This window comes from Spodoptera frugiperda, chromosome 15, assembly GCF_023101765.2.
Source record: "Spodoptera frugiperda isolate SF20-4 chromosome 15, AGI-APGP_CSIRO_Sfru_2.0, whole genome shotgun sequence".
Classification (NCBI taxonomy): Eukaryota; Metazoa; Arthropoda; class Insecta; order Lepidoptera; family Noctuidae; genus Spodoptera; species Spodoptera frugiperda.
In genome coordinates, this window is record NC_064226.1 from 7398187 (window position 1) to 7415516 (window position 17330).

Below are 17330 nucleotides of genomic sequence, written 5' to 3' on the forward strand. Positions count from 1 at the left end.
ATAGCTAAAGGTCATCTGCGCGTGAATTTTATTATAGTGGACAGGCAGTTGCGCGGGTGCAAATCCACTCTCTCGTCCCTCCCTCTGTGGTCCAATGGACTGGCAGGCCAGTACGATCGGCAAAGGTCGGGATGCAGCGAAAGGCCGAAAACCACTATATGGATCCTGGTAGTCGCCCTTAAGGTGCTTCGCATTACCCTGCTGCCAAGTTAGATCATGTCGTGCGACAAGATGTAGACGCCAAACATAATCTAGCAGACTTATGTGCGTTGGGGATCATCCGAGTTCCATTAGTCGCCTTTTACGACACCCATTGGAGGAGATAGGTTGGTGCTTGATTCTTTGCGTCCGGACACCACACGGACGAAAAAAATAAAATGATGTAAGGTTAAGACGGACCTAGTTCAGAAGTGTAAGATTAGTCACAGTGATTGATTGCAGTCAATGACTAAAATGTTCGGATCAGATGATAAGTCATCAATGAATTTAAAAAACGATAGCAATGACCTATAATGGCCTAATCACAGGGTTGCCTAAAAACCGGTGTCGCCCCTGTAACTGTTAGCATACAAAAGTCCTAAAGAATGATTCCAAGTTGTAATATGACGACTTTGTCTCAAGTAATTGGACCTCAGGGTATTCGCCGTGGAACGAAGACTTTGTTTGAACAATGCCCTGAGTATTAATTACTCTGATTCCCATTGGGAATCCAACTTTGGAAGTCTGAAGTGAAAGTAAACAGTTCCTTTGATTAATACAATTTTCATATGGAAATGGAACTTGTATTTGCCATCGTGGTTAGTTTTCGATCAAACATTTTTTAATATTTTATTACTCATTGGCTACAATGTTTCTTCGTTTATCGCATGTTTTAAATATAACGTTTATGGCCAGTGGGCAATGGTCACAATGCTCTCTTAGTCATAACGAAACGAATTCAATAAATGTTTCTGACATGATTCACCGATGCATGTCGCTGCATACCTCGCTTTCCGTGGACCTCTTATTTAAATTTTGTTTTCGATACGATACAATAAGATTTATTTACCAGTTCTAACCGGTTTCTTAAAGTATGCATCGTATGAACATTGTTCTAACAAAATAATTGTAAGGTCGATGATACGCCTGCTGAAATGAAATAGCAAGTAATGCCAGAATGCCAACTTAGTGGCAGTTGATTGTTAAGGGTTTTTAATTTGTTTGGTATTTTGAACTATATTAATATAATAATTACGATTAGTGCGTTGCCTACTTATTTAAAAACTAACTAGAAATATGATCGTGTTTTTAACTTTAGTGTATTCATTGCGTTTAACAAGTTGTAGATAGGTATTTACATCATAATTAGCTTTAATAAATATCTAATGAAAATGGTTAATAATACCTAAATCAAAACCATTTTCTCAATATCGTTGATGTCAATGTGGTTTAATATCAGTGTTCAAATACCAAATTAGTTCAATCAAAATGTATAGCTTATTACCTAGTTAACCATAAAATAACTATTTATGGTCCGTCTATATTTCGAAATAATTATTTTAATTACAAACAGACACGAGGAGTGCCTTATACGAAATATGTGAATTATTAAATTTAGTATTGGGTACGTTAATTTGTGTACCTACCAGATCATGTAAAATAACATTAGCGGCGCTAAATAAATTGTTGTAAGTCATTACTAAACATAAACGTGAAATGGAGGAGGTGAGGCTGTTATCATTTAGTTGCAAGTGGTAGAACAATAAGTGTTACAGTTTGGCAAGAGTCCCGGTGACGGCGACGCGACGTCGAAGCGACGACGACGCCGCGGAGGCGTGTGGGAAAGTCCACATGCAGCGACAATTCCCCGGGAGCTTTCCGAGCCCGTCGAGTTTGTCGAGCTGTGCGACAGAACAATAGTTTCAACCATTTAGGATTTCGGCTACATTGCTTCGTGCTCGACAGTCGACACATACGAATGCCGAGCTATTCCGTGGCGGGAATCGATTCTCTTTTGTCTAGATGTGGGTGCACAGAATTGTTGTCAACGAAGAAAGCCTTCTTTAGATGTAATGTGCCATTGGGAAATGGTTCTGTCTAGTGAGAATTTCGTATCTGGGTCAGATCAAGCGCGTGCGGAATTTGTTATTAGTTTATTGACTACACAACTTTGGAAACGTTCGCTTTGTTTACTGAAATAGTTTGCTTTTAATAGTTTTCAAAATTTCGTTTAGGTTCTACCTAAAATTGTTTAGTCATTTTAGCAAATATCTGTTTATTACGACGTGTTGTGTTCTTGCGTATAGCTAGGTTTAGTTCTATGGGTGACTACTGACTATTTAATTAAAAGTTAGACAACTTACAGCTTATATACCTCCCCATATTCACATGGGTCTGTAGGTTGCAGCTATTTCATTACACTCGTCGAAGAGCGACTGTTGAACTTGGCAAGTTGGCAAGCTCATGGAATGTTAAGTACAATTTAAATCACTTCAACTAGTCATTCATATAATAGTATATACATCTGTAGTCTAACTAGAAAAATAAATAAAGTCTACATCTAATTAAAGCGGGCATTCTCTTGGCGTTGGCCTGAGGAGTTTGCAGACTGTGCTGTACAAGTTGGTTAAGGCAGCATCCTGGTATTGCGTGGAGTCATCTATCGTCACGAATGGGACGAAGGATGGAGCCAGGGCGTGTGTCTCGTCCCCATATCTCTTCACAAGTATAGAGCCGTGGTCGCTGTGTACACACCTCCATATTGTTTGAATATCTACGTTGTGCTGGGAGCCGCACTGAAAAGGAAATTTTATATGAGTTTTATTATAAGTAGTGTTTTTGTTGTTGAGAAATGGCAATTTTTTGTACACAGCCGAATATCGGCAAGTTTTCTTTGGTAACATTTTTAACAACGGTAACAAAATCAAAACATAGGCAAGTGTCTCATTAACCAGCAGGTCAGTAATACCATTGATTTGTTGTTTTGTTTGTAACAATTGTTTAATGTTTGTTTACAACAATTGTTTATACAGTGATCGTTAGTCAAAATGTCTTAATGTTATTTTACGTGTATGATTTAAAACGTATATAAATATTTTCCCCGTCACGATATGCCCCATCACGCGCTACAGCAGCGTCGTCGCGTCGTTTAAAATATTTCAGAATTAAGTGGTTTTCGTCCGGCAAATAAGGAAGTTGTAAATAGATTTTTTGACATTAATTGATATTTTCTATATTTAGGTATCTGTTCATTAGCTTTTTTTCTCATTATATTAAACGTTTAAAATAGTAAACTAAGTGGAACATTAGTGTAATTCCTCATACTTGTTTTGTGTTAGTGCAGTCTAAGGTTTCTAAAAGCAATGCTCTCATCTTATAGAAAAACCAACACAAAGGTAAACACGCGCTCGCGAAGCTCTGTATGGCATAAGTCGGTGCTCGGTGCTAGTAACACTAGTGTTTAAACTGGAACCTGCCTGCTAGTCTTTTATGGCAGTACCTATTTACTAGTTGTTCTGACTTGACAGAAACAACTCAGGGTACACGTCATTATCTGATTTACCTGTTTTGTGAGAATTATATTTAACTAGGCAGAACTGGTCTCAGCTTATTTTAGGTCTACTCTTTGTACTGTCAATTATATCATGTTCTTGCATGTCCTGTTCGAAGGGACTTGAATAGTCAGTGTGTATTTGTAAAAAGGTGTTATTATGTTAATGTATTTGCTTCAAGCTTTCGAATGGGTATTGTTAGCTTGTTTCTATTTTGAGTTTTGTTTGTTTTGTTCTTGGAAATACCTAATTCAAAATGGAAAGTTTTGATTTAGGACATGAAAAATATTGTGAAGGGCATTTGCATCGTCAAAGCCATTTGGCAAATTAAATACTGAAATAAGGTGCCAACAAAGGTAATACTTCACCTTAAGCATTTTTCTATCGTACAGACTATTAAAATTATCCTTCACTAATAGATGAACTTTCAACGATTCACTAAATATGTAAAGTCTTAGTTTCTCGGATACATACCCAATGGAATACAGTAATGAAGTATTGATATCCGCTCCGGTACGAAGTGTTCTGTAAGATGCAGGCGTTGAAGGAGACTGCTCGCGTGATATTCCGAAGGACATCAATAGCGCAAGCTTGCACCGTGTTGCCGAAACATTCTGGTACCCCGTGCTGACAAGTAAACTTATATGCACTCTTCACACGACGAGTCTGAAAGTGTATGAGGAATATAGACAATTTCTTGAAGTGGAAGAGAGAGATCTTAGAATAGTCAATAGACACAAGTAGAGCAATATTATAATGTCTCCTTTACACGAGATTTTGTTGTCCTACTTAGCCAAAGCAACAAAACAAATTTTAAAATATCGTCTTAAGACATAAGTACTGCGTAATGCCAGTCTTTAGTCTAGTTGCTGCAGATTGACTATAGCAGGATTTAAACGACAGAAGTGCCTATTATGAACGTTAAGCAATTTGTCTCCGCTACAACCGCGCGGCACCGTGCGTGAAGAGGACACCTCATGACTCGTAATACAAGTATATTATGTTTTTAAGTGTAATTTAAAAACGTTTACAGTCATTTTCCTAGTGCACAACTGGTTTTACACGTGTATTATATTCGTACAACATAACTAGGCGCATGATTAAGTGTAGGCGCCAAAGCATTCCAGTTAAAGACGCCAGGAAGTAATATTTTAAAACCGACTTCAGTTAACTTTAATCTTACATTTACTAGATACCGCATTAAATCAATTCTAGAGGTAATTACACTTTCAGAAAACGTCCAACTTAGGACGTTAACGAAGTTTTATTAGTACATAAACTAAGAGATGCATGTACGGAGTTAGATTTAAAAACTGTGATACTGCAATTGAACATTGCACACAAACTAAACTAAACCGAATGTCGATAAGTTCCAGTACATTTCAAAACAGATTACATGAAACAATCAAAAGTTTAAATAATTGGAGCAATGCTATGAAAAGGCTACAATCTACTTCTGGCCGTAATGTAGGTTACAAACAATAGAAATGAACAGTTCGTTTCTGAGCGACAAATACTTAATGTTTATATTTCGTGCGAAGTAATGCCTAGGCAACAAAGCGTGTTTCATATAAATTAAAAATATTACATTAACCATAATGATACTGAAATTTCATATACCTTGGCGTGTCCGTAGGGTATTAAATGTATGTCTAAATGTGGGCCTAGCCTCTCCATTGTAGGCTTCAGCTGTGACACGAAGAACTGAGCACTGAACGGACACAAACTCTCATAATACACTTTGATTTGCACTTTTTCTTTGATTGTGGTCACGTCTGTAGTATCCTGAAACGAACAAATGAACAACACTGCATTGTCTTCACATTGCAATGAATACTAGCGATATGTTTCAAACTAATTGTTGTCATTATTGTATGAGTGTGCAGTTACTCACTGTTATTGTTCCATTTTGGTTATCTAGGCTGTTTGTTCTATCTGGATATCCTAAAAATATTTTTATTATACATATTATTATGCAGGTCTTTCATAAAACAGGCACACTGAATTCAACACAGAGGTTTGCTTACCTATATACGGCTCACAAATTGCAAGTCCGATAAATAATTGCAAGCACACTATCTTGAGATAATTCATTGTGCACAGTTGGGCCACGACTGAGGCTCTAGGAGGAAAAAAGATGAGTTGGTGACAAAACGTTTGTCGTATCAGCCCAGTAGCCTATGACCAGTGATAAATGTTGTGACGATAAATTTTTATCATCTTATACTTGCCTACTTACGGCAATATTTATGTTCGGTTTAATTAATAAGTGTCTTTGCCCTCATATCGTGAATTCGTTGTATTCGAGTTTTGATATTATCGCGCCCGATTGTTGCAATTAGCGGGGTTCATTATTGTCTTAACCTTTCAGTTTAAATAGATAAATGCTGGTTTGTATCGTAATCAAACTGTTAAGCTCCGTGAGATACACAAAAATTAGGGTGCAAGATATAACTGACGTGACTACATGCCCATGACTTTGACATTGACTGGATTTTTAACACCGATATTGCAAGTTCAACTGGCATCAATGAAATGTGACTGATTACTGATTCTTCGTTAGAAATTACGGTTCAATTAACATGTTATCAAAAAAAAAAGAAGAAGTTGGAGAACAGTTTGATTTATCTAAAGCCTGCATTGTGTCAAACAATGGATTCACTAGGCACACAATAGCTGCTTTCACAAACTATGTTCATTGTAATATTTAAGTACGTCTTTAATGTAGTTCAAGGTTTTAGTTCAAATTCTTAAACTGTTGTTGTCACACATTCGGCGGTCGCAGGAGACAGGTGATTGTTTTCTTTCAAAACATCTACACGACCTACAGTAAGTTCTGCATTGTATGTAGCTCAAAATAGGTAATTTTTTGTATATTCTTAGATTCCCAATCTTCTTTTTATGGAATAAGCCAGTAAATTAGCAGACGGGTCACCTGATGATAAGCAATGGTCGCCACCTCCACGGAGACCTGAAACACCAGAGTGCGTTGCCGGCCTTTTAGGCGTTAGGGATTTATGTAAGTGTTGTTGGGGAATCAGTGATTGTAAAGGGGGTAAATTGGGTCTTCGGTAACCTGACTCACACAACGTTGTTTCACGTCGGTTTTCTGTGAGGAAGAGAATCTTTAGGAAGAGATTACACAAGGTATGTATATTACTAATTGAAATAAAACACAAAATTGTGCAAATAATTGAGAAACATTTAATCTTTTAAATACTACGTTAAAATGCCTGCGCACACGCTGCGGGTGGGTTTTTGAAAGCTGCGCACACGTCTTTCATGAATTTACTTCCATTGTTTTCTACACCATTGATGAGGATGTAGGGGACATACTTGAAGCCGGCCTTCTTGCTTTCATCTCCATAGTGTTTGAGTAAGAGCATTCCTCTGTCGTGTTTCGCACAATATTTGATCTGACCAGGGTATATGCCCAAGATTCTTCCGCACTGCAAATAAATTATGAGATTTTAGTGGTGGCTGCAATTCTTTGAATTTGTTGTGCATTATTCTCTACAAATACAGCATTATAACCCGGGCCGCGTGTTCGTAACCATTCCTAGACAACCTACAACATTACAGCTCTTCTGTGGTCAAGGTATATGGAGCTTTTTACACAGAATTTAATACTTGATTTTCTGTTTTTGTTGAAATATTTAGTTGCATTGTGCTTCTGTGGTCGAGTACTACTGGTAGTTTCATTTAAATCATATTGATGATCTCCATACTGTTGATAACTAGAGTTAAGTTTTCAACTACATTATTCTATCATACCTCATCAGCGGCTTCGTCATCAGATCCATTGTTCTTCCTCGCAGAGTCCATTAGGCAGGAGTTGAAGAACACAGCCTCAGTGTTGTTGCTCATGTAGTCGATGACACAGGCATGCAACTTGTTACCGTAGCACTCCTTCGGACCATGCTGGCATTTGAATTGATAAACACCATTACGGATCTCTATAGTCTGTAAAAAATTGGTAAATAATTAGCGCTATATAAGGCTATATATACTTTATAGAAAGTACAGGGTATTCCAATAAGAGGTTTAATATACATAGATGATCGGATGTGGTACATTGTTAATAGTGTAAAATAATATCAGGCAAACGACAGAGAAGACCGCGCTTACAGGATAATATCATTTTCATTAATTTTTTCATAACCGAGTGTGACTGCCCTATGGCCTCAATAGCCTCAAGAATTGCATCTTGGAGGTCTTGAATAGACGCTGCCTGGGCTGATGACGTTTACTGACTGTTCTCATTCGCGTGGGCAATTCAAAATGTTACAAATAATTAAACAATAAATTAATGTAACATTTTGTTCTTTGGAACCAAATCTGTTAAAAGATGACATGAAACATTTAATAAGCATTTGTCTATATGTTATATCAATAGTTTGGACAATACGGAAACCATGATTAGACTACCACATATTTTAGTATAGGGCTTCTGCAGCAATAAGTAAATACCAGATATTAAAACTTTTGCTACATAGTAAAAAGAAAATAATTTTTAATGTAATGAGATCTAACACTCAACCAAGAATCAAGAATGTTATTACTACTTACTAAGAATTAAAATTACCTTAGGTATGTAATTCTGCAAAAAATAAAAAATATAATTTTAGAAGATTTTTTAAATCACCTATAAAAATGGAAAGAGATAACTCGCTTAGAAGAATAGATACCAAATATTTTCGAAATCGGCTATTTGGAAAAAAATAGAAAGTTATTTCTAGCTGTCAAAGTTCTTGACTTTAACTGAAAAGTGAAAAACGTTCGAAAACATGTTCTAACAAAAACTTATTACAAGAACTCGTAACTACGTGACATGAACTTCGTTTTTCTTTAATATTTCGAAATAAAATAAAAATACATTGTTTCATATCGATATACAATACCTAGCTACAAAACGAATGTGATATTACACGATACTCAAGATATTTAACCAAAATTGAAGACCCGCTATTTATGGTCGAACTTTAAGGTACTTATTTAGAATTTCCGGAGCTGCGGACAACGTAAAAGGTTACCGGGGCTCCGGCTCAAAAGCAGGAGAAGGAACGGGGTGGTTTTTAGTCAGTAAGAGTCTGACACTCCCTCCCGCCTCACCCAAGGCGGGAGAAGGCATTGGATGATTCTCCCCCCTCAAAAAAGGTATTTAAATTTTTAGAAATTTTAGGAACACAAATCTATATATTAATACGTGATGCAAAAACTTTGGACCGCTTTTTACGAAAATTGCGCGGACGTAGGGGCATAAAATTTGGTACACTTATAGTTTATGTGTAGGAGAAGTGCAGAACGCTAATATTTTTAAAAAATAATGCTTATAAAGTAAATTAAATCAATAAATAAAACATTACACACACATGCATAGTATCTGATCGTATATGACAAAACGTCAAAATCAATAGACATTGCGATGATAGTGACGTCTCATATGGATAGAGTTTTATCAAAGAGTTTGTTTGAGTTAAATAAAAATTATCCTTGAACGTATGTTAAGTGGTATTGTAAATTAAATCGTATATGGTTGAATTTCAACCACTAGGCGACCACTAGTAAGTATTATTGTTTCATGTCACAAAAAGTCCAACGGTTTCCCAGAACGTTTTACAAAGAAAAAAAAGAAAGGTTGACCCACGTGGACGGTGCTATCAATTCCTCATAGTTATGTAAAGCTTTCCCAGACTTTTTATTTGCAAACTAAACCGGTGTAAATACCTCAGCATGCAGTACGAAGAGATAAAGAATGCGAGGCATTTCCTCCTTTACGTGTTGTTTTGACCATAGGAATTAGGTTGAGTGGAGAAATTCCGGTTTGAGACTTCATTTTTTATATTGAAACGGTTCAATCATATTCCTCAGTTGTAAAGCTTGTTTTTTGGAGTGTGCAATATGGTAAACAGAACCAAGTTTTGATTTAAATGGAAAACTTTGAATATGTGTCGTATAAACGTCACTATCGACGTGTACAGTTTATAACGTTCTTTGAAAGATATAAGATATTTTTTAAGAAATTTTAAATAGGTACAGTAAATAGGTACCGTATGTAAAATCTTTCAAATATACTCCCCGTATACTGTATGCATGTTACTCAGCAAGTTCACAAACGCATATAAGAATAGGATAATTAGGATTCTAGATCATATATAAAAATAAAATCATTGTTCTAAAATGCAGATTTGTACTCGGTAGACTTATTACTATACCGCATATAAGTACTCTAGTTCATCCGTGATCATGGCGCTTGCTATAGTGCCGAAATATCACAAACTAAATTAATAAACATGGTAAATATCCCGTTTGAAGTTCTAATGAGACATACTTAGTCACGTACTTTTCAAAAATACATTTTTTTCTTTTATAGAAATTTCTAAGTAACTATGCAATGTTTACTAGTACTCTCATGATACAAGTTTCTGTGTATAGAGTTAGAGCGCAAGGGTCAATAGTACGATTAATTTGTTTACCTACGTCTGATAACACAACAATTTGTATCGGTCAACCAACGACATATTTGTTTTACTCTCTAAGAAATCAATATAACATTTCTTACTAATCTTACCTCGGCATTTCCATAAGGATAAAGTCGCAGATTCAAATACGGGGCTAGTTTCTCCACCGTTGGTTTTAAACTCGTCGTGTCAAAGACTCTACAGTCGGGACACAAGCATTCGTAGAATAATTTGATCTCAACCTTTTCTGGTTCCTAAAACAATATGAATATTAAATAGGCAATGGCTAACAATAAAATGAAATAAACCTTATTAAAAAATATATGTCTAAGGTACGAACCTTATTTTCCATTTCATACAAGTCCGCTTTCAAATTTTGCATCGGCGTTAGTCCTCCATCTATTAAATTTGAAAATAATTCTGGAAAGGAAACGAGATAAATAATATTAAAGCAAAAATATGGTATGATAAAACATTTCAATTCTACGTACCGTCATCCTGTGCCCTAACTGTAATTGAGGACAAACTTATTATCAAGAATACATGAGTTTTATATAAAAACATTGTTATTTATGTGCGAACGAAGGCAGTAAGAAGTTACGAACTCCCCTTGGAGCGGCCGACCCGACGAACACTAACGATAACGCGACATCACTACCCATTTATGTAACGTTACAATTATTTAAAGACTCCTTCACAGAATATTTAATGCGTGATTTACGAATGTTAAACTAAAACATTGTTTTTACTGCAAAACATATGTATAAGAATTTATGATAAGTTGATAACGCTTAGAAAACGATCGACTTTATTTTATTTAATGTATTTTATTCGATTTTTATTATAGTTTTGTGTTATCACAAAACCGTACCTAAGATTCATGAAACATATTTTCTTGATAAAGGTTTGTTTATGTGACAACAACGGTAATATTTTGCTAACATTTGTAATTTTATGAACACTTTGTAGACAATAAACTTGAATACTTTTCTTTTTTTTTTGTATCGACAGGGTGTTTATTAAAGTTAATTATCCGTGACCAATATCTTGCGGATAGTGGACAGTGAATTCGTTAACTGAAAAGTGACACATTATTATTTATTTAAATAAAAAAATAGATTTTGGGAAAGTTATTAACACAAAAATTCTGTTTCCCAGAACGTCTATGAAATAAAAGAAAGATACATAACAAAAGCATTAAAAACAATAGCTCAGTCAGACAAACTGAATAACCAACATCGAACTCGGAAACCAGCGAGACAGTGTCAAAACAAACAAAAATAGACTCTATAGCCTATACCTATAGTACATAGTATAGGTACTACATAGTACTTCAAATTAAATCCTCGGATTGTGTTCGGAAAAACATTTTTGACCGAACCGTTAACAGACCGAACATTCTGTTTCAGTGCACCAGACACACACACCTAACACGCACACATTGATAAACAAAATAAACAAAAGAGTTGCGATTCTGATTTGTTTGTTACAATAGATACTTGGGAAAATAGTATTTATTTCTTTAAGAATAAAATTTAATTTAGTGAGATGACTTATTTGCGTTGTGTGGTACAAAGTCTCATTTCAAGAGGAGGAAGAGAAAATATTCGAAAGAGAGTCTAAAATCATCCTGTTATTACTGGACTGAAGATTCCGAAAATCGATAACTTAGCCTGTAGTGTCACGAAAGTAAGCAATGTTCGTGATAAGTTAATGGATAAGTATCTGTTCCGGGTAGAGAAACGTATTATCTAAGTTTACGAGTTTATTACCAAGCAAGTTCAGCAACGCGCATAAGAATCGGATAATTAGGATTCAAGATCATATGTAGTTCTGCATTGTATGTATGTAGCTCAACAAAGAAAATTTTTTGTATATTTTTAGATTCCCAATCATTTTTTTTATGGATTAAGGCGGTAAATTAGCAGACGGATCACCTGATGGTATGCAATGGCCGCCGCCCATGGACACCCAAAACACCAGAGGGCGTTGCCGGCCTTTTGGGCGTTAGGGATTTAAGTGTTGTTGGGGTATCAGCGATTAGGAAGGGGGTAATTGGGCCTCCGGTAACCTGACTGACACAACGCAAGCGTTGTTTCACGTCGGTTTTATGTGAGGAGAGAGAATTTTAGAAAGAGGTTACACAAGGTATACTACTAATCGAAATAAAACACAAAATTGTGCAAATATTTGAGAAACATTTAATCTTTTAAATACTACGTTAAAATGCCTGCGCGCACGCTGCGGGTGGGTTTTTGAAAGCTGCGCACACGTCTTTCATGAATTTACTCCCGTCGTTTTCTACACCATTGATGAGGATGTAGGGGACATACTTGAAGCCCGCCTTCTTGCTTTCATCTCCATAGTGTTTGAGTAAGAGCATTCCTCTGTCGTGTTTCGCGCAATATTTGATCTGACCAGGGTATATGCCCAAAATTCTTCCGCACTGCAAATAAATTTTAGTTTAGTGATAGCTACAATTCTTTGAATTTGTTATCAAAATGTGCATTATTCTCTACGAATACGGCATTATAACCCGGGCCGCGTGTTCGTAACCATTCCTAGACAACCTACAACATTACAGCTCTTCTGTGGTCAAAGTATATGGGGCTGTTCAAATAGAATTTAATACTTGATTTTCCGTTATTGTGGAAATTTTTAGTTGTACATATTGTGCTTCTGTGGAGGAGTACTACTTGTAGTTTCATTTAAATCATATGAGTGATCTCCATATTGTAGATAACTAGAGTTAAGTTTTCAATTACATTGTTCTATCATACCTCATCAGCAGCTTCGTCATCAGATCCATTGTTCTTCCTCGCAGAGTCCATCAGACAGGAGTTGAAGAACACAGCCTCAGTGTTGTTGCTCATGTAGTCGATAACACAGGCATGCAACTTGTTACCGTAGCACTCCTTCGGACCATGCTGGCATTTGAATTGATAAACACCATTACGGATTTCTATAGTCTGTAAAACAAATGCGAAAATAATTAGCGTTATATAGCCTATCTTTATACTTTATAGAAAGTATAGGGTTTTCCAATAAGAAGTGTTATTATTTAATATAGATGATCGGTTGTTGTAGGGCTTTAATAGTGGAAAATAACATCAGTGACACGACCACGTTTACAGGACAATATCATTTTCATTAATTTTTTCATAACCGAGTGTGACCTCAATAGCCTCAAGAATTCCATTTTGTAGATCTGGAATCGACGCTGCCTGGGCTGATGATGATTACTGACTGTTCTCATTCGCGTGGTCAATTCAAAATGTTACAATTAATTAAACAATAAATTATTGTAACAATTTGCTCTTTGGAACCAAAAAGATGACATGGAACTTTGAATTAGCATTTGTCTATATGTTATATCAATAGTTTGGACAAAACGGAAACCATTATTAGACTAGCTACGTATTTTAGTATGGGGCTTCTGCAGCAATAAGTAGATACTAGAAATTAAAACTTTGTTACGTAGTAAAAATAAAATAATTTTTAATGTAATGAGATCCAACACTCAACCAAGAATCAAGAATGTTATCATTACTACTTACTAAGAATTAAAATTACCTTAGGAATGTAATTCTGCAAAAAAACAATATAATTATAGAAGATTTTTTTAATCACCTATAAAAATGGAAAGAGATAACTCGCTTAGAAGATATTGCACTGTGTGTCTTCAGTACCCTTAGTACGGGTTTGTTTTACGTTTAACGAGAGACCGTTCAGCGCTGTGATTGGCCGGAATGATATGAACCAACCAATCAGTGCGCCGAAAGCAGTCTCTTTTCGTTTTCGTTCAGCGTAAATCAAACTCGTACTAAGGGTAAAGTTATGAAATAGGTTTCGAAATCGGCTATTTGGAAAAAAAAACAGAAAGTTATTTCAAGTTGTCAAAGTTCTTGACTTTAACTGAAAAGTGAAAAACGTTCGAAAACATGTTCTAACAAAAACGAGGCATTTCCTCCTTTACGTGTTGTTTTGACCATAGGAATTAGGTTGAGTGGAGAAATTCCGGTTTGAGACTTCATTTTTTATATTGAAACGGTTCAATCATATTCCTCAGTTGTAAAGCTTGTTTTTTTAGAGTGTGCAATATGGTAAGAAGAACCAAGTTTTGATTTAAACGGAAAACGTTTTATATGTATTGTATAATCGTCACTATCGACGTGCACAGTTTATAGGTATATAATGTTCTTTGAAAGACATAAGAAAACTTAAAAAAAAATTTAAATAGGTACCTCAAGTAACATTTCAAATATGGGGATTATCTTATTCACAAACGCGTATAAGAATAGGATAATTAGGGTTCAAGATCATATAAAAATAAAATCATTGTTCTAAAATGCAGATTTGTACTCGGTATACTTCCTATACCGCATATACTCTAAGTTCATCCGTGATCATGGCGCTTGCAACAGAGCCGAAATATAGCAAATTCAAAAAAAATAATTATAATACACATATCCCGTTTCAAGTTCTAATGAGACTTATACCTAAGCACGTACTTTTCAAAAACACATTTATTTCTTTTAAAGAAATTTCTAAGTAACTATGCAATGTTTACTAGTACTCTCATGATACAGTTTCTGTGTATAGAGTTAGAGCGCAAGGGTCAATAGTACGATTAATTTGTTTACCTACGTCTGATAACACAACAATTTGTATCGGGCAACCAACGACATGTTTATTTTACTCTCTAAGAAATCAATATAACATTTCTTACTAATCTTACCTCGGCATTTCCATAAGGATAAAGGCGCAGATTCAAATACGGGGCTAGTTTCTCTACCGTTGGTTTTAAACTCGTCGTGTCAAAGACTCTACAACCCGGACACAAGCATTCGTAAAACAATTTGATCTCAACTTTTTCTGGTTCCTAAAACAATAAGAATATTAAATAGGCGATGAAGAACAATACAATAAAATAAAACTTATTAAAAATATATGTCTAAGGTACGAACCTTACTTTCCATTTCATACAAGTCCGCTTTCAAATTTTGCATCGGCGTTAGTCCGCCATCTATTAAATTCGAAAATAATTCTGGAAAAGAAACGAGATAAATAATGGGTAGTTCTTCAGAGACAAGATTTTCGATGTCTATGGGAATATTTTTGAAACCAACTAACAAAACGGCATGTAATATTTTTTTTAGTATAGTTTAGCTATATCAGTTACTAGGACAAATAATATTTTTTAAATAATTGCAGTCTAGGTACAAAATATATTTTTTAAAGCTTGTTCTTCTGATTCATATGGCGTGTCCGTTTGCCATTTTCCGGAACAAAGTAGTCGATTTCGCATTTTCCCTCTGATACTTCAATATAAATTATAATTACATCGAAAGGAGATGAATTGTCCTCTTCAAAAAAAAAGGCATTCGTTATAACTATGTTAGTATGATTATAAATAAATAAATAAATAAATAAGAAGTGTTCGGCGTATAATACTGATTAATATGGCGTAAGCTGCGAATGACCATACTTGGTCGGGTATTAATAATGAGAGTCTGGCTTCCTGTGTGGAGGGAAACCAGGCGTGCAACGGACAAGCTAGGAGGCTGGTTGGCTTAGATCCAGGTGTTAATAAGGTAAATATCTGATTCATCTGTGTTTGGTTTACATGGCATCCTGATTACAATGCCTATTTTATAAAATTTACTTTACAGTTTTAAAACTTCAATCTATGTTTCGTGTGAAGCTTTTTGGTTATACATTCGTGTAGGAAAATGACAACAATGAAGTCTGTATATACGATTAGTTATGCATGATTGTAAGCAAAATCCTGATTCATCTGTGCCTGATTCGTATGGTCAAAACCGCATATGAATCATAAAATAAATTATTGATTCTTCTGTACATTTTTTCACTAGTCTTATTTTTAAATTAACTTAGCTATAAAGGTTATAGCTACAATTTAAAAACTTTTTTTTGAAGAATGTAATGAATATGAGTCTGAAATTGCTAATCCGCCCTGAGCAAGCGTGATGATGAATGCTCGTGACTTCTCTGTGCGAAAGTATATACTCGAAAATGGTATGCTAAAAAGAAATTAAAAGAACGTGAAATTAAAATAAGTACAGAGCTCATTTACATACAATTTTCAATTGTTCAACAGATTCATCTGTAACAATTTCTGATTCATCTGGGCAGAAAATATTCGAACGTCGATATCTCGAAAACTATTTTTTAAAAACGAATCCCTCATTCGAATATACGTTATTTGGTATACCTATTTTCATATGAACACGTGTTACAGATCTTAAAGTGGAATTAAATTTTGGCCATATGAATCAGTCGAAGAATCGAATTTCGAAGAACTACCCTAATATTGAAACAAAAATATGCTATGTTAAAACATTTCAGTTCTACGTACCGTCATCCTGTGCCCTAACTGTAATTGAGGACAAACTTATTATCAAGAATACATGAGTTTTATATAAAAACATTGTTATTTATGTGCGAACGAAGGCAGTAAGAAGTTACGAACTCCCCTTGGAGCGGCCGACCCGACGAACACTAACGATAACGCGACATCACTACCCATTTATGTAACGTTACAATTATTTAAAGACTCCTTCACAGAATATTTAATGCGTGATTTACGAATGTTAAACTAAAACATTGTTTTTACTGCAAAACATATGTATAAGAATTTATGATAATATTTTAATGTATATTGTTCAATTTTTATTATAGCTTTGCGTTATCACAAAGCGTACCTAAGATACATGAAACATATTTTCTTGATAGAGGTTTGTTTATGTGACAACAACGGCAATATTTTGCTAACATTTGTAATTTTATGAACACTTCATATACAATAAATTGCCGCTGAATACTTTTCTTTTTTTTTTGTATCGACAGGGTGTTTATTGGAGTTAATTATATCTTACAACATGTTTGCGGACAGTGGACAGTGAATTCGTTAACTGAAAAGTGAAAATCTTTCGATAACACGTTCTAACAAAAACTAACAACGAGAACTTATTACCAGAACTCGTACGTACATGACATGAACTTCGTTTTTTTTAATCTTCCAAACTAAAATAATTCGGAATTATTTTTTATTTAAATAAAAAAATGGATAAGGTTAAAGGTTTTTATTATCTTTGGGAAAGTTATTAACACAAAAAGTCCAACTGTTTCTCAAAACGTCTATGAAAAATAAGAAAGATACATAACAAAAGCATTAAAAACAATAGCTCAGTCAGACAAACTGAATAACCGACATCGAACTCGGAAACCAGCGAGACAGTGTCAAAACAAACAAAAATAGACTCTATAGCCTATACCTATAGTACATAGTATAGGTACTACATAGTACTTCAAATTA

General features: G+C 35.0%; 2 protein-coding genes across 4 annotated transcripts; both read right to left on the minus strand.

Annotated features, from left to right (window-relative positions):
* Nucleotides 1-2470: 2470 nt before the first annotated feature.
* On the minus strand, nucleotides 2471-5722 carry LOC118272272 (gamma-interferon-inducible lysosomal thiol reductase). The gene is made up of 5 exons (XM_035588673.2): nucleotides 5558-5722; nucleotides 5425-5474; nucleotides 5151-5315; nucleotides 4005-4196; nucleotides 2471-2774 (listed from the first exon to the last, which is right to left on the minus strand). Exons 1-5 carry the CDS (start codon nucleotides 5622-5624, stop codon nucleotides 2544-2546), a joined length of 705 nt encoding a protein of 234 aa, XP_035444566.2. The 5' UTR covers nucleotides 5625-5722; the 3' UTR covers nucleotides 2471-2543.
* Nucleotides 5723-6711: 989 nt separating this feature from the next.
* LOC118279127 (gamma-interferon-inducible lysosomal thiol reductase-like) lies at nucleotides 6712-16634 on the minus strand. 3 transcript variants are annotated; one of them, XM_050699122.1, is made up of 5 exons: nucleotides 16371-16634; nucleotides 10332-10411; nucleotides 10102-10245; nucleotides 7305-7493; nucleotides 6712-6979 (listed from the first exon to the last, which is right to left on the minus strand). In XM_050699122.1, exons 1-5 carry the CDS (start codon nucleotides 16441-16443, stop codon nucleotides 6755-6757), a joined length of 711 nt encoding a protein of 236 aa, XP_050555079.1. In that variant the 5' UTR covers nucleotides 16444-16634; the 3' UTR covers nucleotides 6712-6754. The 3 variants fall into 3 exon arrangements, with proteins under 3 accessions (XP_050555079.1, XP_035444555.2, XP_050555078.1); XM_035588662.2 differs by lacking the exon at nucleotides 16371-16634 and adding an exon at nucleotides 10483-10747; XM_050699121.1 differs by lacking the exons at nucleotides 6712-6979; nucleotides 7305-7493; nucleotides 10102-10245; nucleotides 10332-10411 and adding exons at nucleotides 12170-12437; nucleotides 12772-12960; nucleotides 14730-14873; nucleotides 14959-15038 and having other exon boundaries at nucleotides 16371-16628.
* Between the last annotated feature and the right edge of the window lie 696 nt (nucleotides 16635-17330).

Excerpts from the sequence above, each read along its gene's own strand:
- LOC118279127 (XM_050699122.1), bottom strand. The coding sequence starts at position 16,443 with ATGTTTTTATATAAAACTCATGTATTCTTGATAATAAGTTTGTCCTCA. Across the intron at positions 10,246-10,331 it reads TGTATGAAATGGAAAATAAG|GAACCAGAAAAGGTTGAGAT; the intron begins GTTCGTACCTTA and ends ATATTGTTTTAG. Across the intron at positions 6,980-7,304 it reads ATGACGAAGCCGCTGATGAG|TGCGGAAGAATCTTGGGCAT; the intron begins GTATGATAGAAT and ends ATTTATTTGCAG.
- LOC118272272 (XM_035588673.2), bottom strand. The coding sequence starts at position 5,624 with ATGAATTATCTCAAGATAGTGTGCTTGCAATTATTTATCGGACTTGCA. Across the intron at positions 5,316-5,424 it reads ACCAAAATGGAACAATAACA|GATACTACAGACGTGACCAC; the intron begins GTGAGTAACTGC and ends TGTTCGTTTCAG. Across the intron at positions 4,197-5,150 it reads TACCCTACGGACACGCCAAG|ACTCGTCGTGTGAAGAGTGC; the intron begins GTATATGAAATT and ends ATACACTTTCAG.